Here is a 20897-nt window from a genome sequence, read left to right as displayed (position 1 = left end):
GAGACACTGTCTTCGATTGGAGATTGTTTCTTGTTCGGTTTTCCAATTATATTTTTGGTTTAATTCATTTCAAATAACATTTACACTTTTGCAAACGCACACAGAATGGTGGGGAATGAGCAGATAATTATGTGCATATATGTATGTGTGTATCTCTGGGGTTAGATTTAGATTTTAAAATGAAAAATGCTAAACTTCTAGAGCGAAATGATTAGAGTACAAATAATTTAACAAGCTGCGAAATGATTAAGGAACAATTGGGAATTTAGAAATAAACAATGCACATGCACGGTTGGTTGTGTGGTTGGTGATAAATATTTAAATACGATTGCGTTTCAATTTCGTTTTTCAATAACACGTTGAGAGGAAAAAACTTTTGGCATGGCTGCACCCTTGGGCCAGCAAGCAGAGACGCCATACAGACAAGAAGTAATGCATTGCTTCACGCTCTTCCATATTCTCCTTCCATTAGTCAATGTTCAGGGAGGACATGAGCTCCTCCACCCTGTGGTAATCAAGAAATAAATACAGATTAGCAGCTGTTTGAGGCAGGCACTCTGTGAAGGCTTCATATTAGATACGAATTTTTACACTTGCACGCACGTGATATCTAAATCCTGGAAGGCCACGCCCAGCCAGGCCACCACCAGGCAGTAGTGCTGGAAGAGCTGCAGCAGGAGCTCGCCCTCGTCGAGCATCTCCAGGCGCTCGATGCGCTGGCGCTCGGCCGAGGATATGCTCTCGTACACCTGCACCATGTCCCAGGCACGTGCTCCACTCCATCCGCAGTCCTTGAACCGATTGGTTTGCGTCTCCAGCGACAGGCAGGACTCGACGCCGGCCAGACTGCAGCCGCGACTACGCAGATTGTTGAGCATTACATCGCCAAAGCGATCGTTCATATTGACCTGAGGAGAATCACTTTTGTTACAGGTATACGAAGAATCTAATCTGGATGTGCTCAAACCTGCTCGTAGTTGACAAAGACAGCGGCCTGGAACTTTTGTGCTATCCACTTGAGGAGATTGCGACAGTTCTGGGCCTCTATGTAGACCAGAACACACTCGGCCAGGAAGATGGTGGGTAGCGTGTAGTCCACCTCGGCCTGCTGCAGCTTATTATCGACCTCGTCGAGGTTGCGCAGATCGACGCCCATCAGATGATAGCTGGGGCCATGAAGATCGGTGGGACTGAGGCGCACCTCGCCGTCCTCATCGTGGATCTTTGCCAGCAGGGCCTTGTTGCGTTTGATTGTATAGCATTTGCGAGCCGTGACCGTGGGAAAGTCCAGCTCTATGAAGTTCTTCACCTGGTGCGCCGTGTCCCTCAGGCGAAAGTAGAGTGTGTCGAAGCCACAGCCCAGATTGATGATCTGGCAGTTTCCAGAGGTTTTCTGCAATGAACTGGGAGTGTTTAGTGCAAGGCCAACAGTCAGGTCGGGGCGTGACCAGCATGGACAGCATAGACAGGACATGCGCAGCTCTTCTGGCCACGAGACGTGCAACAGGATGCGGACTGGCGGACTCGCCATGGCACTTGACCTTAACATGCGCCAGACAGCTGGGCGCCGTGGCACACAGCCACACCACACCCCTGCGCATGTCACGTTATTTATAGCTGCAGTTAAGGCTTATGGTATGCTGCATGCAAGTGCAAGTGCAGTCAAACACTGACCTTCAGGAACTTCTCCACGCACATCTCGACGCCCTTGACGCGGGCAAAGTAGCCACGGTTTATCTCTGGAGCCTTCCGCTCTTGGTTCCGCACAAAGTACCCAATGTAGTCGTCCTTCCAATAGCCCATGCGGACGGCGCATCGCTTGCAATCGCTGGCATCGTCGTTGGTCGCTATCACTGCCTCGTCGCACGGATGAAATTTGTGTGTGGTATTATTGCCAGCGGCTGTAACACCGCCCGTCGATGGCGGCTCCATTGCAATCCGGCTCTGGTAGACTTTTTTTGCAGTCAACACTTGTTTTGCTCCGTTTGCTTCAAATTTGTTTGAGTTCAGATTTTTTCGCTTCGAAAACAGCTGATAGTTTGAGGGCTGCCAGATGTATGCATAGTCGATACCACGGCACCGATACTAAACGAAAATAATACTCGATGACTACAAAGCGATAAGTATCGTTATGTTGGCGCAATAATTTAAGTCCATTGACACCAATTTCTAAACATTTGTACATTCTTGATGAACAGGAAACGTTGGTTTCCTACTTCCCAACACAAAATTATAACCGTTTCTATGCCGTTTCATGGTTTATTAATCTGCGCTCTGCAGATTTCATTTCGGTCCAATAGCCTGTAGTATCAAATTTAACCTTGATAATATGTAAGAAGAACCGTCAATATAAATTGATTGCTGCCCCTGATCTTAGTGTCCCTAAGTACTTTTTAAGCATAATTGACTTAAGCACTTCATTAATAATGAAAGGGTCAGAATTGTAAACAAAGCGTGTCCATCCTCAAGTGCTTTAATTGCTTCCCGCATCTCTGACATCGGAAGCATAGCCGCCGCCGCCGTCGTCTTCTGTTATAATTACAATTAGCAGCAGCTACGCCCAACAGCAGACCGACCGCATCTTCCATTCAATAAGTTGGGGTCAAAATGTGAACTGATCTTTAATTGTCTGCCCGGCTCGGGCCACAGCACATGAATCACAATGCAACGTCACTGGTTCAAAAATTCTAGTAATAATAGAAATTTATTAGAAATTATGCAAAAATCTCTCATCACAGGAAACGACACTCAATTGCCTCAATAAGGAGACTTGTAACTAAATTTTAGAAAACAATTTGAACAGAATGAATCACCTGATTTGCAAGGCAGCAGCTAGCCAGTTGCTCAATGACCCACAGATTTGGGCGTTTTCCCACCCAATTGTTGTGGAGACATGTCATTTTATCTTTTTAAGAAGGAATATTATGTAAATAAATTATTTGTCTTATGCAAGAATTCAAATTCCAAATTGCTTCGCCATATTGTAATGGCGACTTCGACCCATAGCCAAAGTAGTCCAATGAATGTTTAAAAATTTGAGAGGTTAAAATAAAGTAAAAGTACAGTTTGGCCATGACTTAATTTATAGTTTTTCATTAATATAAAAAAATTAGTTAACTCAAATTCAAATTTATCGGCTCTTAACATGCTAGTGGAAGTGGGCGCATGGTATGCTTATGTCAGGTAGGGTGGGCATAGGTATATTTTGACGACTAAATTGAGCTGCAAGTATATTTACGGTGTATATTTCATCAATTTCATTTTTAAGGGAATATAAAAGAACATAGAGTATAGAAACTTGCGTTTAAATTTGTATCAATCATTCACTTTCAAACAATTTCTCTCTCGTGCTTAGTCGATAGTATCGATAGCGGTATTCGGTCATACCACCGCAACTTTTGAGCTGTGCGGTTGTGTAGCGCGGGAAAATTTTTCAAATTTAAAAAAAGTTTACAACAAAACCCAAAGAAAACTCAACTACTGAGTGCTCGTGGGTGCAGGTTTGTTGCGTGGATTCATTCGAATTTTGAATGGGAGAGCGGTCGGTTGAATGGTTGCAAGCCCAAGCTGCGCGCGTTCCGTAGTACCTCAGTCGCACTCAGGTGTGTCGTTCGTGTGAGTCAACCGATTTGTTGGTAACAACAAGTTCAAGCGTGTCTGAGTGTGTATGTGAGAGTGTTAACAAAGCCGCAACGTCAGAGTTTGTGTGTGTGTTTGTGAGAGAGTGAGACTGCTTCTTGGCCCGTTTTGACGGCATTACGTTCGGCTGGCTACCTGGACTACGAGTATATCTCTGACTCAAAACGGTCATTTCGGCTGCGAGCGGCGGCCTGCGTTACGTTTTTTTCTTGTTTCTTGCTGGCTGAAGTTTTTGAGCACTACTTTTTGATTTGATTTCCCCCCCCCCCGTTCGGGGCGTTGGCTATGAAAGTTTTCGTGGTTTTTTGCTTGTGTGTGAAACATTTGAATGGAAATGCTTGAAAATTGCGATTAGATAGTGAAAACACTCGCATTGCGGACCAGCCAGCCAGCAACAAGTTTCCACGGCAACGTCATCAATTGGAGCATAACTGTAAGAGAAGTGAGATTAAGGTAGCGCACAACCACAACCACAACACCAACAATATCAATATCAATATCAGTGGGCCAACACACACACACAGTGATAGACACAGATGCAGACATCCCGTACTCGTACTTCTAGATACGCATACACGTACACCTGCGCTTCACTTTCAGCGTTATCGGTGCGTTCCACGGGTTTTGTTTGCTTTGGGGATTGCGAAAAAGGCAAAACTACTGCAAATGATTCACCCAGCAACGAAGAACGAATAACGAATCACCGAACAACCGAACAACCGAGCAGAGCTGCAATAACAACCACCCCTCCCTCGCTATGGGAACAGAACAACAAGTCGGTTGCTTACGACATGAAATCCGATATGAAAACTCCCGCAAGTCTCATTTGAAACCAAAACTCGGCACTTTCGGCACTTTTCTGCAGGCGTTTGCACTTCCGTAAATTTAATAAGAATCTTCTTTCCACATTGGACATTGGGGTTGAGTAACCGAGCCGCTGCGCTCCGTAACTTGAGGCATCTTACGAGTGTTGCACCAGGTTAATGCACTGCACGCACACACACACATACACATTGAAAGTGGCATGCATCTGTGTGAGTCCTTGTGCCAGTTTACATGCAACGGAGGGGCATCGACATCGCCTGCCACGGCATGTGGCCCGGCATTGCCAATCAAGTGCCACCAACAAAATGCTATTCGAATTTAACCGTTTTTGGACAGCCAGGTGTCTCGGTTCGTTCTCCCACTTTTTGTTTTGGGTTGCAGACAGGAAGTACAGTGAGTCGCGAAAGTGTTTAAAGTGTACCATTCCATTGTTTCGTTTCTTGTGTGTTAATATATTTGTATTGCTTGGCATGTCCAAATGAAAATCAAATCAAGTTGTTCCTCAACATAGTTACGACTTAAAAGCACTTTCCTGACATTCTACCGAAACCACATACAGTGGCGCCGAAAAAAATAGCACCAGTAGGGACGACCGTCTTTATGCGTTCAAAACAAGACCACTGTCCAACATTTGCTGGACTTTACTGCAATATAATGTAGCTTTATATGTCTCCTCTCTGAGAGAAGTGTTCTTACTCTCTCAATTCTAACGGTTCATATAACATTAGGCAATTTTGCGAAAGAAGAGCGAAATAGAGCACCAACAAAAATAGCACCAGTAACTGTTTTATGTAAAAGCTTCTACTTTTCTGAGCTTCTTGATATTTTAAGTTCTTGATCGAATTAAAAATCGGTGGCTTCAGGTGATTGTGACAAGAAAGTTACAAAATTTAAGTAGTTATGGGTCTTGGAAAGCAGTAAAGTGAAGAAAAAAGCCAAAGGATCAAAACTTTCATTTCAGAAGGCAGGACCTATGCTAAGGTGGGGCAAATTGTCGGTTGTTCGAAAGAAATGTTTGGCAATCCTTAGAAATATGTTTCCAACAAGAATCACGTGCAAGAAAGGCCGCGATATCCCCATTTCTGCTAAAACTACTGGTTCGTGAGAGCAAGGAGGACCCATTTAAGTCGGCACCAGAGCTAAAGCAAGGATCTTAAAAAATCGTCAAGTACCAGGAAAGTTAGATCTTGTATACAAGAACGTAAAATGGGTACTCGTAGTACGAGGAAAATTTCACTTTTCACGGAAAGGCATGGGGCAAAAAAAGTTTGGTATGCAAAATAGCACTAAAGTTGAGCCAAGAAAAATGGATAAACATCCTGTGGTCCGAATAAAGCCAAAATTTATTTTTTGGTGTAAAAGGGTCTTGTTCTTGTGTGAAACGACTACCGAATGCAGAATACAACCCCCTGACTCACATGTAAATTCATTAGACATAGAAAAGCAAGCAAAATCGTATGGGCATGATTTTCGTACTAGGCAGGTGAACCAATACATGGCACAACCCCATTATGGATCAACATGTCTATGTCAATACCAAAGAAACAGTGATTCTGCTTTATGCAGAATACGAAAGAGAGTTGTTTTGTGTCTTCCAGCAGGAAAATGACCCAAAACGAACTAGAAAGAAAGCTCGAAAGTGGTTCGAGCACAATTCACTTAGTGCAATAGATTGGCCTGTTCAGTCTCCAGACGTGAACCCCATTGCTAATGTTTTGGGTCAAGCTAAAAAATATGTTTCTAATGCGGAATCAAAGAACATTAAACATGTTTGGGGTATTCTGCATGGTTCGTGGATCAATATCCCAAGGAAAAGATGCGAAAATGAGGTGAGCTTTAATGCCAATATGCTGAGCTGCTGTTGTTGCTGTCAAAGGTTTTACAACAAAACGCCAACCTTTAAATACAACTAAAGAAACATATTTTACAAAAAAATTTGGAAAGTTTCCTTGTATTTTATAGTTTTTTGATTTCTTTGTAATTGGTGCTATTTTTGTTGGTGCCCAAATTTCTGATAAAATTCTTCTCTTTTCAAATATTTTCATTTGGAGTTTGCGAATTATGCCAGTGCTCTGGGATACGATAAATTATACCATAAAGTTTATATAATAGTCTTAACAACGTTCATTAGAACCATTGCTTAAGCAAAATCCGTCAATATAGACACATTAGTCCACTGGTGCTATTTTTTTCGGCGCAGCTGTACATATTTCAATGGAAAAACAACCACAATCTTGATCAATAAACAATTATTTCATAAAAATCGACAATTTGGTCGAAAAGATATCACTATATACAGATTTTACTTTTGAGCGGCACTGTTTATCCCTTGGGTTCCCCTCAGTAGCCGGTGGATATGGTTGCTATGCTAGAGGATCGTGGCTTTGTATCTGTTCTGCTATCTATTATCGAGATATCTTCTAGGACTGTTTTAGACTTTACTGGTTAGGGAAGAATCTTTAATGAATAATCCTTATGACTTCCACTTTTATCATACAAATATTTGATTGAATTCCCAATCATTCTCCACACAATCGGCGACAATCCGATTATGGTCTCCGACGCCCTGTCCCCTCTCCATTCGACTTGAGCCAATTTGAAGCAATGACCTTTCGCCTTCACTCCATAACAATTAACCCATTGACGCCATTTCCAGCGCCCCAGACAATGCACGTAATCGCCAGTGCAATGGGTCGGTCGGCTCCATCGAAGCTCGAAACTCGAAACTCCCATACTGCACATTCCCCACTGCTGTCCGGAGTTGGAGAGCTCCAATTTAAAATCGCGTCTTATGCTGTAACTTATTTTTAGAGCATTTTTCTATCCATCTTTGAAACGGGTTTGTCGGTCTCTCGGTCTCTCGGTTTTCTTCTAACATCGGAGCGTGGAGATTGGAGACGGCGATGGAGCCAAGCAAACGACGTAATGCAAAACCAGTTTGTTCACTCTTACTCCGCACCGATATTTGTTTTTCGTTACATTTGTTTATATTCTCATAGTCCCCGCAAATGTATTATTGCGGAGACTATGTCGAGTCGAGAACGTATAATATACATAACTTTGAAATTGTTTATTTCAGTCCACCATGATGCACAAGCTGAAATATCGCGATAAATCGAAGTGGCTCACAGCCATTCTCTTTCTGGTTGTGGCCTCCCTGGGCCCACTGGTTGGGGGACAGACGAGAGATCCCAGATTCTATTCGCGCCCCGGCGTCGACTATCATTGGCCCAATCCAGGGGACCCGGATTACAGGCGAGTCAGCCCATTGGTTCATCCTAATTATTGTCTCACTTATGGTGAATATTTGCAGAACTTACACCTTCAACGATCGACGCTATGGCCATTACCAGCCGAACGGATTTGGTGCCAACTATCCAGGAAGGAATCCCCCCGGCCAGTATCCGCAGGGCATGCCGAATGAGGATCGTTTTCGCTTTGATCCGGTAAGCTGTCGGCTGATATATTTTCGAAAATTACGATGTCTTGGTGCTCACCTACCCATCCAAAAACTCAAAAAGAGCACACTCGCGCTTAATCAATTAATTTGTTGACAAAAAACGAATTGACCCCATAAGACAGAACAGAACTGAAACGATCCATAAACGAACAATGAGAACCCATTGAGAGACGGAGTACGGTACGCGCCCAATCCACGGATGACTGTCCTATCAATGCAATAATCTTAATTAAGTTTTCATTCCATCGAATGGAGCCGAAAGCGATTCGACTTAATCAATTACACATGTTTCCGCTGCAATGATCAGCTTTGTGGCTCTGTACTCATCACAGAACGATGAAACTGATGGTCTCAATCTATCTATTGCCCCTCTTACAGAACGATCCCAATGCTCGGACTCAGTTCCCGGGAGTGCTGGCCGGTTGGCGTGAGGATTTGCAGGGGAAGCAGCGTCGGGACTCGCTGACTCTGGATCGAGATGTGTTCGTGACAACCAACTACGGACAGGTGCAGGGCTTCAAGGTCTACATGTACGACAACCCTGACCCCAAGTCGTTTTACAGGCCCTACCACTCTACCGTGGATCGAGTGATGGGCGAGTGCTCGGCATTCCTGGGCATACCCTATGCCCTGCCGCCCACCTTCGAGGGGCGCTTCAAGCCGCCGCGAGCCCATCGCGGCTGGCAGCTGCTCCAGGCTGTGGACTTTGGTCCCGCCTGTCCCCAGCCAGTACGATACACGGGCGCCACCAAGGGAGTGATGGACATGGACGAGGATTGCCTGTACTTGAATGTTTATTCGCCAAAGGTTAGTTGTATTTGATACTTCATTTATCTATTTATTGCTTATGCCAGGAAAATACGCAATGTGAAATAAGGAGATATATAGAGGCAATTATTACCGTGAATATCATCACGGGAAAGCCAACAAGAAAGAAGGTCATGAAGGAGATCTTATAGCCATGCTGCTGGGCCAGTCCCGCGGTGACTACGTTGGCCGAGGCGCCGATCAGTGTACCATTTCCCCCAAAGCAGGCGCCAAAGGACAGCGCCCAGATGAGAGGGGACAGCGGCAGGTTGAGCTTCTTGTTCTTGGCCAGCTGGACGGTCAGCTTGAGCATCATCTGGGTGATGGGTATGTTGTCGACAAAGGCGGAGGTCAATGCGGTGATCCAAAGCAGCATCATGAGGGCAACGGTCAACTGGTTCTTCTTGTCCACGCTCAGGATCACACCGACCGTGATGTCTCCTATCCATTGGATGAGGCCCAGTTCGGACATGGCTTCTATCATGACGAAGAGGGCGGCAAAGAAGAGCAGTGTGGACCACTCCACATGGAGGAGAATTACATCCATGGCCTCCTTGTTGGCCAGAATGAGCAGCAGAAGGGCTGCAAGCATGGCTATCCACGCCAGCGAAGCGCCGGCCAGGAATGGCAACGAGTGGAGAAAGAATAGGGCAATGGCGAACCCCAAGGCAATGCAGCACTTAATCAGGAGCGGCTTGTTCCGAATTCTGTACTTTACTTCCAACGCGCCCAGGGTCTCGAAGTAGTTGTCGACTGGCGCTAGCATGGCTATCGTAGCCCTGTTCTTCGCCTTGTCCTTAGCCTTCAGCTCTGCGATGCGTTTCAGGATATCTTGACGAAGTGCATCCTCGTCTGCCGTGGTGGGTGACACTTTCTCCGCCTCCCTCTCCAGCGTCTTGATGGCGTGGGTCATTGGGTCCACGTCGACTATAAACAGCTTCTTGCGGATGATAAAATATAAAATAATGAATGAAGTGCACATGCAGACAAGCACGCCTGGAAACATGTGCAACGTGAAGTTGAAGAAGTCAATGCCGTCCTTCACCACATCGTTATCGGTGGCTATGATCACGTTTGGCGGATCCCCCACTGGCGTCAGAGTGCCGCCGATGTTCGAGTAGATCACGATCACGATCAGCACCAGAGTTGTGCGCACAGCCATCACTTCGCAGAGCCGAATCGTGACGGGCACCATCAGCAGCACCATCGTCACATTGTCCAGGAACGCGGATAAGCTTCCGGTGAAAAAGCACAGGAAGAACATGAGGGGCCAGGCATTACCGCTGGACATGCGATAGGCGAACACTGCCAGGTAGTCGAACACCCCTGTCTCCGATAGGATGGCCACCATGATCATCATTCCCAGCAGCAGCATAAGGGTATCGAAGTCAATCCAGGACACGATGGTTTCCAGGGAGGGTCGCGCCCCCATGGCGGCCAGGACAGCGAGGGAGGCCGATGATACCATAAGGGCAGCGAACGTCCGATCCGTAATCTCCCAGATGATTAGCACGTACAGGAAGATGAGCAGAAGCCCCGCATAAATCACCCCCTTTTCTTTGTCCACAGGCATGGTGTTCACCTGAATGAGAAGTGAAACCGGCTCCGCGCTGTAGCTCTTGAATGATACGACCACCTCTGCGTCTTTCTGGTCATTTGCCTGCGTGACTTTCATATAGATCTCATCCGATACAAAATGTTTTTCCGACTTGTCGATATAAACTTTCCACAAGTCAGTCTGCACATACGTGACGTTCAGTTTCGAGTCGCGACGCTCAACCCGAACACCCACATAACTCGCATCGTCCTCGTTATCCATATGGTCCGTGAGATCTTTGTCAATGGGTCCCTCCAGTTGAATTTCTATATCATTGTGGGGCAGTGGCTTCAACTTTCTAACAACCGTCTGATTGGGTAATATGGTCACCAAGGATTTAGGTACTTCTTCGGCTGGACTTGTAATCAGACAAATGGTGAAGAACAGCCATAGAAAAATCAAAATGGTTATCTTGGTGATAACATAGATTCGACGAAGAAGTATACTACTGTCTTCCTTGTCCTCTTCTGCTTGATCCGGTTGTTCGGGTCTTGATTCTGATCGGGATTTGCAAAAAATATTTAGCCAAGAAGGCATGCTTCTTCTTTATGTCCTACTCGAAATACATGCTCCGAAAGAGCATAATAAAAGATAGAGATAAAAGATATTTGATAGTTAAGTCAAAAAGAACTAAATAGAGTGATTAAGAATAGAGAAACTCCAAATACAAGTAAGTTACTTTGCTACAATATAAAGTATCGAGTGAGCAGGTAGTAATAGTAAGCAAGTTGGGCGATAGAATTTTGTTAGCTCTATGTTTAGTACAAAAGACGGGGTCATCCAATTTTAAGCTTTCTTAATGATAGCAATAAACATGTGGTCGCGAACGTACACAAAATAGAAATCGGCTTTGGCTTAATCTAGTAAAATGGAAAAATCTGCGGAACGGAACAGAATATTCCAAAGTATTCATTTATTTTAAAAGAGGATTAATGTAGGTTTCCATCGTGTATTTACAAAACAAATTATCTCTAAGTACTGGTCGCGAACTTACGGGTCGCTTTGTGCTTTTTTACTTTATCACCTCATATTTTTCCATAAATCACTTTATATTTCCTTAACAAATAGCTTAGTAGGACTTTTACAGAGACTTTGAGGAACAACTTTTATCAACAATCATCTTTCTTATGGGAGAAAATCTGCATTATATTAGATATGATAACTCTTCATGTTTCTGCCTTTTCGACTTTCTCGTACCTTAAGATTTTCGCATTGTATTGGCGGAAAACGCCTGGACAAATTTTAAAACCAACTTGATTTAGTGTGATATCAAATTTGGGTGTTCTAGGATATAGTTTTTGACATGGCTATATTGACTTGGTTATTGATGGTAACGAAGTTTATCTATACTTTATATGTTCGGAGATGTTATATTTCTTCTACGCGAATCTAGCATACCCGCATACTCTTTGAATACCGGGTATAAAAAGCATTTTAGAATATAAAAACGTATGAAATGCGACTTGATTATCTCTTCTCATTGGCAGACTGGCGCTGGCGTGGCCCAAAAGTATCCCGTGATGGTTTACATCCATGGAGGAGAGTTCATTCGCGGCGCCTCCAACCTGTTCCAGGGTCACATACTGGCCTCCTTCTACGACGTGGTCGTGGTAACGCTCAACTATCGACTGGGAGCCCTGGGCTTCCTCTCGACTGGCGACGAGAACTCGCCCGGAAACTACGGCATTCTGGATCAAGCAATGGCCCTGCGGTGGATCCACGACAATATCGAGTTCTTCAACGGGGATCGTGACTCGATTACGCTGTTCGGCCCGGGAGCCGGTGGAGCCTCGGCAGGCCTGCTGATGGTCGCCCCGCAGACGCGGCACATGGTGAAGCGAGTGATTGCCCAGTCCGGCTCGGCACTGGCCGACTGGGCGCTGATCCAGGACAAGTACAGGGCGCAGAACACGAGTCGAGTACTCGGCCAGCTGCTCGGCTGCTCCATTGAGTCGTCGTGGAAGCTGGTAAACTGTCTCCGCACCGGACGCAGCTTCTACGAGCTGGGCAACGCGGAGTTCTCGCCGCAGGTGGGCAGTTTCCCCTGGGGACCGGTGCTGGACCACAACTTCACTCTGCCCGGCGACGATTGGTACGAGGGTTGGCGGGAGAAGGACTGGCGCTTCCTCACCCAGACCCCGGAGACTCTGATACGTGCTGGGAAATTCAATCGGAATATCCAGTACATGACGGGGGTGACCACCCAGGAGGCGGCCTTCCTTGTGGCCCAGAACGAGTCACTGGGGCCGTACTACGAGCTGGACGGACGATTCTTCGAACAGAAGATACGGGAGCACGTCTTCCGCTACAACTACACCCTGAACCCCAACGGCGTCTACGAGGCCATCAAGTACATGTACACGTACTGGCCGGATCCCAACAACAACACCATCATCCGGGACCAGTACATCAACATGCTGAGCGATCTGTACTACCGCGCACCGGTGGATCAGATGGTCAAGCTGCTGCTCGAGCAGAAGGTCCCGGTGTTTATGTACGTCCTGAACACCACGGTGGAGGCCCTCAATCTGCCTCAGTGGCGCAAGTATCCGCATGACACGGAACGCTACTTCCTCACCGGTGCCCCATTCATGGACACCGAGTTCTTTCCCAAGAAGGAGCACCTGCAGCGAAACATGTGGACCGACAACGATCGCAACATGAGTCACTTCTTCATGCAGACCTATTCGAACTTCGCCAGATATGGGTAAGCACCAACGAGCACTTTTCCAGTGCATTTCACTTCCATTTGGTTTCTTTTCGCAGCAATCCGACACCCCAACAGGTGCTGGGCATGCACTTCCAGCGAGCCTACCAGGGCGAGATTCGTTACCTGAACGTCAACACCACCTTCAACTCGTCCATTCTGCTCAACTACCGGCAGACGGAGTGCGCCTTCTGGACGCAGTACTTGCCGACTGTCATCGGGGTCCTGGTGCCCACATATCCCCCCACCACGGAGTACTGGTGGGAGCCGAAGGAGCCGCTGCAAATAGCCTTCTGGAGTATGTCGGTCACCTGCTTCTTCCTCATCGTACTCGTGGTCATCTGCTGCATAATGTGGCGTAACGCCAAGCGGTAGGTGGAGCATTGATTTGTCCCAAGAAACACCTGCTTATGTGAATCATCCCTAGGCAATCGGATCGCTTCTACGACGAGGATGTGTTCATCAATGGCGAGGGCCTGGAGCCCGAGCCGGACCCAAGGGGCGTGGACAATGCCCACATGGTGACCAACCACCACGCCATGCGCTCGAGGGACAACATCTACGAGTACCGGGACTCGCCCTCGTCCAAGACCTTGGCCAGCAAGGCGCACACAGACACTACATCGCTGCGATCGCCCAGCTCCCTGGCCACCACCCAGAAGTCGGGCAGTCAGGCGTCACTAAAGTCAGGCATCTCCCTCAAGGAGACCAACGGCAGCCTGGTCAAGTCCGAGCGGGCGGCTACGCCGCGCTCCCAGACCAACGGAACGACAGCCAAGGCGGGGCCCGTCGAGGAGAAGCGTCTGCTGCATCCCCTTTCCAGCACGCCAGTGCCTCAGCTGCAGTCGGAGCCCACCAAGAGAGCGCCTGCCAGCGTCTCCGGGAGCAGTCGGAGCACCACACCTGTACCCTCGGCACGGACAACCACCACGACGGCCACCCTGTCCTCACAGCCAGCGGCTCAACCCCGACGCACACAGCTGGTAGAAGGCGTGCCCCAGACCTCCGTCTAAGAAACCGCTCTCTAAGCGCGGGATGCGCTTAGAGAGTAAATCGAACCATCCAACCAACCAATAAGCCTTTCGTCGATCAAGGAAACGGACAAAGAAGTAGGTCAATCAGATAGATTTCCTCTCCCACTTATGTCTATTAAATATTTCGTTATTTTTCTAGATCTTCCTTGGAGCTAAGTGACTTTTTGTGTAACATTTCGATTTAGTTTTCATAATTTATAATCTATGTATAATTTTATGCTTAAACAGATCTTTGAGATCTCAGTTTCGAGTTTATTTTAGTTTATATTTTAGGTTTTGTTTGTTTTACGAGTACTTTTATTGTAAGTTCGATAACCCAACGAATACAAATCCATATCAATGACATTCCATAGCCTTACAATTGGACCATAAGTGTATATACATTTAGTTAGAAGTAAGGACAGGCTCTATTTAAGCTCTCTATTCAACAAGTTTAGGCAGCTAAAGAACTACTAGAAGATTCAAATGGAGTCTTTTCATTTATATCAATTATAATAAGGTATATTGTGCAGCTGATCAAATGAGATCTACTCGGGACAGATCTGACATTCAACTAGAGCAATTTTCAACTCAATCTTGTAGAGTTCTAAAACCCATTATGTGGCATCTATAAGTAAGTCGAATAACATTGTAAACTACATGCAAACATCTTAGAACAAATAAATATTCCTTACCTGAATTTTCAATAATAACTCATTAAAATGTTAAGATATTGGGAACAAATCTTGTTCGAATCACTGTCCTGTCCGTAACCATATACTCGAATAAGTTTATCATTTGTAAGTCCAAAAGCAACACCTAAAGTGCCTTCATTCCTTGTCTTGTGGTTGTCTTTACTGGACCTTACCCCCATCCCCATGTTTAGTTTTAAGAAATCCCCTCCCTCCATCAGCCCCCCTGTGTGCCTTCCACATATGTGTATCTGTCTTAAGATTTAGTTGTAGGTTTTGTATATGTTTTATGTGTCGCATATAAGCCAACCAATGACCATACAAATTCAGTGTGAACCGTCCAATAATTTTATGTTTTCATATACATCATGTACATGTTTATTGTGTGTAAATAGTTCTAGATCCATTACATGATTGAAAGCGTAATCTTTAATCTATAATTTACATTTCATATGTTTTATTAAGTTTAGTTCATTTTATTGTATTTGTCCTGAAATAAAATAATATACCGTACAAATACTAGTATAAATATTATTATATCCAATACGGGTTTGGGATAAAATATAAAGTATTCAGGGAACGGGGAATTTATAAATCCTTCTATGGTCTAAAGGTACAAAAGTTCATTCATTTCATTTTGAGGGTACACTCTTGAAAATCAGGCCACCGTCGATCGTATAACTGATCAAATTACTTAGAATGCTTGACCTCTCACATATTCCATAATGGAAATTAAATATTTTTCTCTTCTCGCGTATTGTAAATATACATGTCTGATCCTACAACAACCACCCCTGGTAGCAGGGTCAACGCAAGGATTAGATTAATTAACTACATCAGTTGTATGTATGTTTGAAAAGTGGGAAAATCTAAATATTATGTGTGTTTTCTTATAGATAGAGCGAGGCGGCAAAGACAATGTCGCGCTTGAGCAGTCGAATGCCCTCCGAGAACTTGTTCTCCAGGTCCGTGTTGCCGATGGTCTTGGAGGCCTGGCACATCTGCCGCAGCAGCTCCTCCAGGCGACGCATGCAGCGGATAATGGAGCCCTCGAAGATGTCGGTCATTTTGCAGACGGCCAGGAAACTGGAGCCCTTGCACCAGGCCAGCACCACGTCCATGAGGAAGGGCTTGAACTTGTCCACATAGCTGTCCGCGTCCAGCTCCAGCTTGCACTCGGACGACACCTTGGCAATGCGTCGGGCCAGATCCTGCATGGAGCGCAGAGGTCCCGAGAGCTCTGTTGCACTCTTGGGGGCCTCTTGGGACTTCTCGTCGCAGACGAAGCACGAGAGCAGTGCCACCGCCTGGGGAGCGGTCAGATCGTTGAACACACCATTGAAGATCATCTCGGTCATGAGCAGCTCATCTGCCGAGCTCAGCTCGCAGGCCACGCGGCCCTTGAACTCGATGACATCGCCCGGCTTGCAGTAGCCCATCCGGCGGAGCACGCGCTTGCGGTGCTTCAGCTCCTCCATCTGTAGCAGACTGCGGGCGGCCTTCAGCTCCGCCTTGATGGCCGTCAGCTGCGCCTGCAGCTTCACCTTGTCCTGGTAGCGCTTGTGGATGCGCCCCAGCTCGGCCGAATTGTGCAGCGGATGCTCCTCGAGGCGCGACTCAAACTGGGCAATGGCATCGACAATGTCGCGGAACTCGCGATCCTTGATGTTCATATCATCGATGGGATTCAGCACTGGTGGTCCCAAGGGGAACCGCTTCTTGGCCTCCTGGATGGTCTTCAGGACGGCGCGCCGGTTGTCGGCGCTGCGCAAATCGTTGGGAAAGTACACCCGAATCGAACTGATCTGTGTGATGAGCGTGTGGGCCACCGGCACGACCTCCATGCAGCCGCGCTCGTTGGGTTGGCAGGGCTCAGTGTCGCCGGACTTGGCGGCGGCCTCGCTCACGTGCAACAGGACGTCGATGGTGACGCTGGGCTCACTCTTGAGGGGGTTCTTGCGGCTCTGATCTTGCTTCTTGAAGTTAAGGACAATTCCCCAGTCGTACTCCTGGGTTCCGGCCGACACTTTGACCAGTCTTCCGGGCTGCAGGAAGGGCAGCAGGTACTGGGGTCGCGTCAGCCACTGCCGGAACTGTTTGCCATGGCTCTCCAGCTGCTCGCGGATGTGGTGATAGGAGGCAATGTTGTGCTCGTCCTTGATACTCAGCTTGTTCAGCTCGATGGTTTTCTGCTCCACCTGGTCGTGGAGCCTGGGCAGTGCAGCCTGGTTCTGGAACTGATAGAAGCTCCGCTCCAGCATGTACTCCGGATTGATCTCCTCCACGCGCAGCAGGTTTAGAACCATGTTATAGGTCAAGTGGAAGGCAGAGTTGATGGGATCGGCCTTGCCCTGGACTATGTCCCGGCCCACGGCCGGCGAGACCTTCTCGTCGATCATCAGGATGACAATGCCCTTGTCGTCCAGGCCACGACGACCGGCACGACCCGCCATCTGGATGTACTCCCCGGAGCTGATCCAGCGAAAATCCTTGCCATCGAACTTGCGGGGAGCAGTGAAGAGCACCGTTCTGGCCGGCATGTTCAGGCCCATGGCAAACGTTTCGGTGGCAAAGAGCGCCTTGATGAGGCCCTCGCCGAACAGAATCTCAATGGTCTCCTTCAGGATGGGCAGCAGACCGCCGTGATGGATGCCTATGCCTCGACGCAGAAGCGGCAGAACGTTCTCCACCTGCGGCAGGCGGCGATCCTCGTCGGAGAGCACGTCCATGGCATTGTTGAAGACCTCGTCCACGAGCTTCTTCTCGTCGGCCGTGTTGAAATCCAGTTTGGCCATCTGCATGGCAAAGATCTCGCAGTCCTTCTTGCTAAACGAGAAAATGATCACCGGGGCAAAGTTGCGCTCCATGATCATCTTGACGATCTTGAAGATGTTCGTCTGTCCCGAATTGTGGCCCTTGATGCCGCCCTTGCGTCCCTTCTGATCGCCCTTGCCAGCCTCCCCTTAAAAAAAAAGTGGTGTTATTTTTTGTAGGGGAATCTATGATGAATCTCTGTACGTACCCGCATTGGCCAGCACCGCCATGGCTGTGGTGAAGTTGTCCTCCTTGAACTGCCCCTTTTCGTCGACAATTAGATGGATGCCGTCGCCACCGGCGGGGAAGATGTAGTGCTGCAGCGGCGTGGGACGGTAGTCCGTGTAGACCACATGACAGGGTTGCTTGTGCAGGTGGCAGACCCACTCGGCGAACTGCCGGGCATTCGGGATGGTGGCCGAGAGGAAGACGTAGCGCACGTTGTCCGGTAGTAGGATGAGCGTCTCCTCCCACACCACGCCGCGCTCCTTGTCGCGCATGTAGTGGATCTCGTCAAAGACCACCCAGCCCACCTCGCGCATAATCTCGCTGCCGCGGTACAGCATGTTCCTGAGGATCTCGGTGGTCATGATGAGGCACGAAGCCGAGGGATTGATGGTCACGTCGCCGGTGACCAGGCCGACGTCCTTGAACTCGTCGGTGAACTCGCGGAACTTCTGGTTGGACAGGGCCTTGATGGGTGTCGTGTAGATGACGCGCTGCTTGGCTGCCAGGGACTTGGCGATGGCGTACTCTGCCACCACGGTCTTTCCCGCCGAGGTATGTGCCGAGACCAGGACGCTCTGGGAGTTGTCGATGCAGAGGATGGCCTGCCGCTGGAAAGGGTCCAGCACGAAGGGGTACTCCTTGGCCGGAATGCCGGCAAACGGCTGCAGCGGTATGTACTCTTGGTCAGGGTAGGCGGCCACCTCGTGGGTGCACGACTCGGGCGCCTCCAGAAGGTGTGTGACGATGCGTGTGTTCAGGGCCTCCAAAGTGCCGGAATCATCCACATCCAGGGGCACCACCTCCTCCAAATCCTCCTCCTCCGCATCTTCACCCTTCTTGCCGGCAACTTCTTCCTCCTTCTTCAAGCGCTTTGTGGCTTCCTCCTCCGCCACCTCCTCATGCTGCTGTTGCTCTTGCTCCTCGTGCTTTTCGCCAATGGCCGCGTCGTCGGCCGGACGCTTTGGCGCCTTTTTGGCGGCTTTGTCTGTGGCTGACTTAGCCTTGCTGGGACCTGGAGTGGGCGGCTCCAGGCTCTCCGGTGGCACTTCGGTAAAGCAATCGAATAACTCATCAATGTCCATGCTGTATTTTCGGTTTTTTAATCAAAAAGAGGCCAGTGTGACCGCGGATTTAACGATAAAATATGCCGTCCGACCCTCAGAAATATACCTAAATATTCCGTCTCATTTTAATATACCGTATACTGACGAATTCAATTTCTATTCTACATTCTCCTCGATTTTATATTCCGTGGAATATTACTTGCTAGATACAGCCCTACCACATAATTTTAATAATTAATGAATCAATTTTCTACTTAACTGGTTTATTTTAAATAATTGACTTTGATTTTTTTTGTCTCAATTTTGTTTCCGCAACAACAATAAAACATGTGAAGCCACGATAACGATGGGCAAGAATCAGCTGTTCTTTTAACGCTCTAGAGGATTTTTAGTTGATTTTGTCTAGATAGAACGGGCACACTGTCTCAATATTTTCACGATTTGCGCTGGTTTTTTTTACATTTAACGAATTTGCTTTTAAAGCTAGATAAAACAACACAAAATGGTTGCTGGCGGAGCTTCTGATACCGGCGGCGTCAAGCCCATGGCCATTGCAGGTCGCATGGTCCGCGAGCGCGAGCGCCTGATTGGAATGACTGGCGACGAGCGGGCCTGGCGCAAACAGTGGCTGAAGGACCAGGAGCTGCACCACGGCGCCCGAAAGGTGCCCGCCCTCGAGCTGGAGCTGAACAATCCCATTAAGCGCTTCTACCGGGCCCCCCTGGACAAGCTCTGCAACGTTCTAACCCCAGCCCTGGTGAGTAAAAGTCGGCCGGGCATCGTCGCCGTCGCATTATGTAATCGCACAAATCGGCACATTTTCTCCTGTTTTTTGGCTTTCTAAGTGATTCCTGTTCTACTTTTAGGGCTTCCAGCGCGCCTACACGATACGCTTCTGGACTGGCAAGGCTCTGATGGCTCTCACGGGCATCTATGCCGGCGCCTACTACTTCAAGTACAATCAGAATGTGAGTACTCCGCGGGGGAATCCCCTTGATTGGTAGAAGGAATGGACCGGGACACCTAGTAGAAGGATAATATGAATGAAGTCGCTGCAGATTCGAAGGATTTTCTGGCCCGATGTCTTCAGACATCAATCTCTGCTTGTATCAATGAACCATATTACTGAATGCAGTATTTGCTCCCTATATCCCTAGTCAAACCTCTGACCATTACCTCATTTTAGGGGACCTCTAGCTTCCTCAGCTATGATGCCTCTATAAACCTCTCACCTTTCCCTTCTGTTACCATTTCCTTGCAGGATTGGACCCGCAAGGGGGGCTGGCGTGTGATTTCATCGCGTAGGTCCTGCGTTCCCGGTGACGAGGGCTATCCCCGTGTGTCGGACCGCTCGGCACCCGCTGATTATGCGGCCCGCGGCTTTAAGCAGTCGCCTTTGTAAGCTCGAGAGCATCTTGGTGACTTTTCCTAGGTTTGAAACGTAAATTAATGATAGCAAAACAAATATCGCAATAAACATGGAAACAAAATGTAAGAGAGGGAGTGGCAGTGTTTTGTCATTGCGGCGGTGCTGAGGAAGACGTTTTTCTGCTGCGTCGGGGTTTTTCTTTGTTGGCATTACCTGAAAAAAACGCTGCGGAGGCACATTGCAGCTGTGCTTATTCGGTTGGAGCTTGGCTATTGGCCGTTTTCCTTTAGTTGAGTTTTCGAGCGCGATCTGGCAGCCAGGTGCAACAAAAATGCAATATAGTAGTAACATATAAGCTAATTTATGTAGAACAAACACAAGGATGGCATTCAAAATGCTTGGCATTACATAAAAGAGACTGCTTCAGACACAATTCGAACCCCAAACCGCTTCCGCGCGTTTTTGAATTTGTGCGCGCTCGGAAATTTTCCACGGGGTAACACTGTCCAATCCGATAACGCACGAGTCAAATGTAGTGTAGGCAAATTTTAAATAAATCAATAATCCAATTCAAATGCAACTTAAAGTGCTGCGTATTACATCTAAAACGCTTAAATATATTCAAGTTAATTGAAAACTGCAAAATTAAATTTTTCGTCGCAGAAGCATGTTCTTACTTGCA

The 20897-nt window shown here is 47.5% G+C and overlaps 5 protein-coding genes across 8 annotated transcripts; 2 read left to right on the top strand and 3 right to left on the bottom strand.

Annotated features, from left to right (window-relative positions):
- Positions 1-5: 5 nt before the first annotated feature.
- LOC6603394 (leucine carboxyl methyltransferase 1) lies at positions 6-2009 on the bottom strand. Its single transcript, XM_002028338.2, has 4 exons — positions 1675-2009; positions 968-1393; positions 604-908; positions 6-505 (listed from the first exon to the last, which is right to left on the bottom strand). Exons 1-4 carry the CDS (start codon positions 1930-1932, stop codon positions 469-471), a joined length of 1026 nt encoding a protein of 341 aa, XP_002028374.1. The 5' UTR covers positions 1933-2009; the 3' UTR covers positions 6-468.
- A 1528-nt stretch (positions 2010-3537) lies between these two features.
- Positions 3538-14748, top strand: LOC6603386 (acetylcholinesterase). Of its 4 annotated transcripts, none has more exons than XM_026987950.1 (8): positions 3538-3615; positions 7544-7719; positions 7778-7910; positions 8303-8731; positions 11816-13035; positions 13095-13406; positions 13463-14144; positions 14209-14748. In XM_026987950.1, the coding sequence occupies exons 2-7, from the start codon at positions 7550-7552 to the stop codon at positions 14046-14048; spliced, it is 2850 nt and encodes a 949-aa protein (XP_026843751.1). In that variant the 5' UTR covers positions 3538-3615; positions 7544-7549; the 3' UTR covers positions 14049-14144; positions 14209-14748. The 4 variants fall into 4 exon arrangements, with proteins under 4 accessions (XP_026843751.1, XP_026843754.1, XP_026843752.1 ...); XM_026987953.1 differs by having other exon boundaries at positions 3563-3602; XM_026987951.1 differs by lacking the exon at positions 3538-3615 and adding an exon at positions 3799-4072.
- LOC6603387 (P protein) lies at positions 8741-10879 on the bottom strand. Its single transcript, XM_002028337.2, has one exon. It carries the CDS (start codon positions 10863-10865, stop codon positions 8763-8765), a length of 2103 nt encoding a protein of 700 aa, XP_002028373.1. The 5' UTR covers positions 10866-10879; the 3' UTR covers positions 8741-8762.
- A 357-nt stretch (positions 14749-15105) lies between the features above and the next one.
- LOC6603384 (exosome RNA helicase MTR4) lies at positions 15106-18934 on the bottom strand. Its single transcript, XM_026987949.1, has 2 exons — positions 17763-18934; positions 15106-17702 (listed from the first exon to the last, which is right to left on the bottom strand). Exons 1-2 carry the CDS (start codon positions 18862-18864, stop codon positions 15631-15633), a joined length of 3174 nt encoding a protein of 1057 aa, XP_026843750.1. The 5' UTR covers positions 18865-18934; the 3' UTR covers positions 15106-15630.
- A 362-nt stretch (positions 18935-19296) lies between these two features.
- On the top strand, positions 19297-20349 carry LOC6603383. The gene is made up of 3 exons (XM_002028333.2): positions 19297-19603; positions 19713-19814; positions 20108-20349. The coding sequence occupies exons 1-3, from the start codon at positions 19349-19351 to the stop codon at positions 20246-20248; spliced, it is 498 nt and encodes a 165-aa protein (XP_002028369.1). The 5' UTR covers positions 19297-19348; the 3' UTR covers positions 20249-20349.
- Positions 20350-20897: the final 548 nt, after the last annotated feature.

The sequence above is a fragment of the Drosophila persimilis genome, unplaced genomic scaffold (assembly GCF_003286085.1).
Source record: "Drosophila persimilis strain 14011-0111.01,24,50 unplaced genomic scaffold, DperRS2 tig00000124-arrow-pilon, whole genome shotgun sequence".
Taxonomy (NCBI): Eukaryota; Metazoa; Arthropoda; class Insecta; order Diptera; family Drosophilidae; genus Drosophila; species Drosophila persimilis.
Note: the sequence above shows the minus strand (reverse complement) of the source record. Positions and strands in the feature narration are given on the sequence as shown.

What these genes read in the sequence shown, in the direction of transcription:
- LOC6603387 (XM_002028337.2), bottom strand. Translation starts at nt 10,865, where the DNA reads ATGCCTTCTTGGCTAAATATTTTTTGCAAATCCCGATCAGAATCAAGA.
- LOC6603384 (XM_026987949.1), bottom strand. Translation starts at nt 18,864, where the DNA reads ATGGACATTGATGAGTTATTCGATTGCTTTACCGAAGTGCCACCGGAG. An exon ending in GGCGGTGCTGGCCAATGCGG is followed by an intron (nt 17,703 to 17,762) that starts GTACGTACAGAG and finishes TTTTTTTTTAAG; the next exon opens with GGGAGGCTGGCAAGGGCGAT.
- LOC6603383 (XM_002028333.2), top strand. Translation starts at nt 19,349, where the DNA reads ATGGTTGCTGGCGGAGCTTCTGATACCGGCGGCGTCAAGCCCATGGCC. An exon ending in ACGTTCTAACCCCAGCCCTG is followed by an intron (nt 19,604 to 19,712) that starts GTGAGTAAAAGT and finishes TTCTACTTTTAG; the next exon opens with GGCTTCCAGCGCGCCTACAC. An exon ending in ACTTCAAGTACAATCAGAAT is followed by an intron (nt 19,815 to 20,107) that starts GTGAGTACTCCG and finishes ATTTCCTTGCAG; the next exon opens with GATTGGACCCGCAAGGGGGG.
- LOC6603386 (XM_026987950.1), top strand. Translation starts at nt 7,550, where the DNA reads ATGATGCACAAGCTGAAATATCGCGATAAATCGAAGTGGCTCACAGCC. An exon ending in TGAATGTTTATTCGCCAAAG is followed by an intron (nt 8,732 to 11,815) that starts GTTAGTTGTATT and finishes TCTCATTGGCAG; the next exon opens with ACTGGCGCTGGCGTGGCCCA. An exon ending in TCGAACTTCGCCAGATATGG is followed by an intron (nt 13,036 to 13,094) that starts GTAAGCACCAAC and finishes TTCTTTTCGCAG; the next exon opens with CAATCCGACACCCCAACAGG.
- LOC6603394 (XM_002028338.2), bottom strand. Translation starts at nt 1,932, where the DNA reads ATGGAGCCGCCATCGACGGGCGGTGTTACAGCCGCTGGCAATAATACC. An exon ending in GCGTGGAGAAGTTCCTGAAG is followed by an intron (nt 1,394 to 1,674) that starts GTCAGTGTTTGA and finishes AGTTCATTGCAG; the next exon opens with AAAACCTCTGGAAACTGCCA. An exon ending in TTCCAGGATTTAGATATCAC is followed by an intron (nt 506 to 603) that starts GTGCGTGCAAGT and finishes TGATTACCACAG; the next exon opens with GGTGGAGGAGCTCATGTCCT.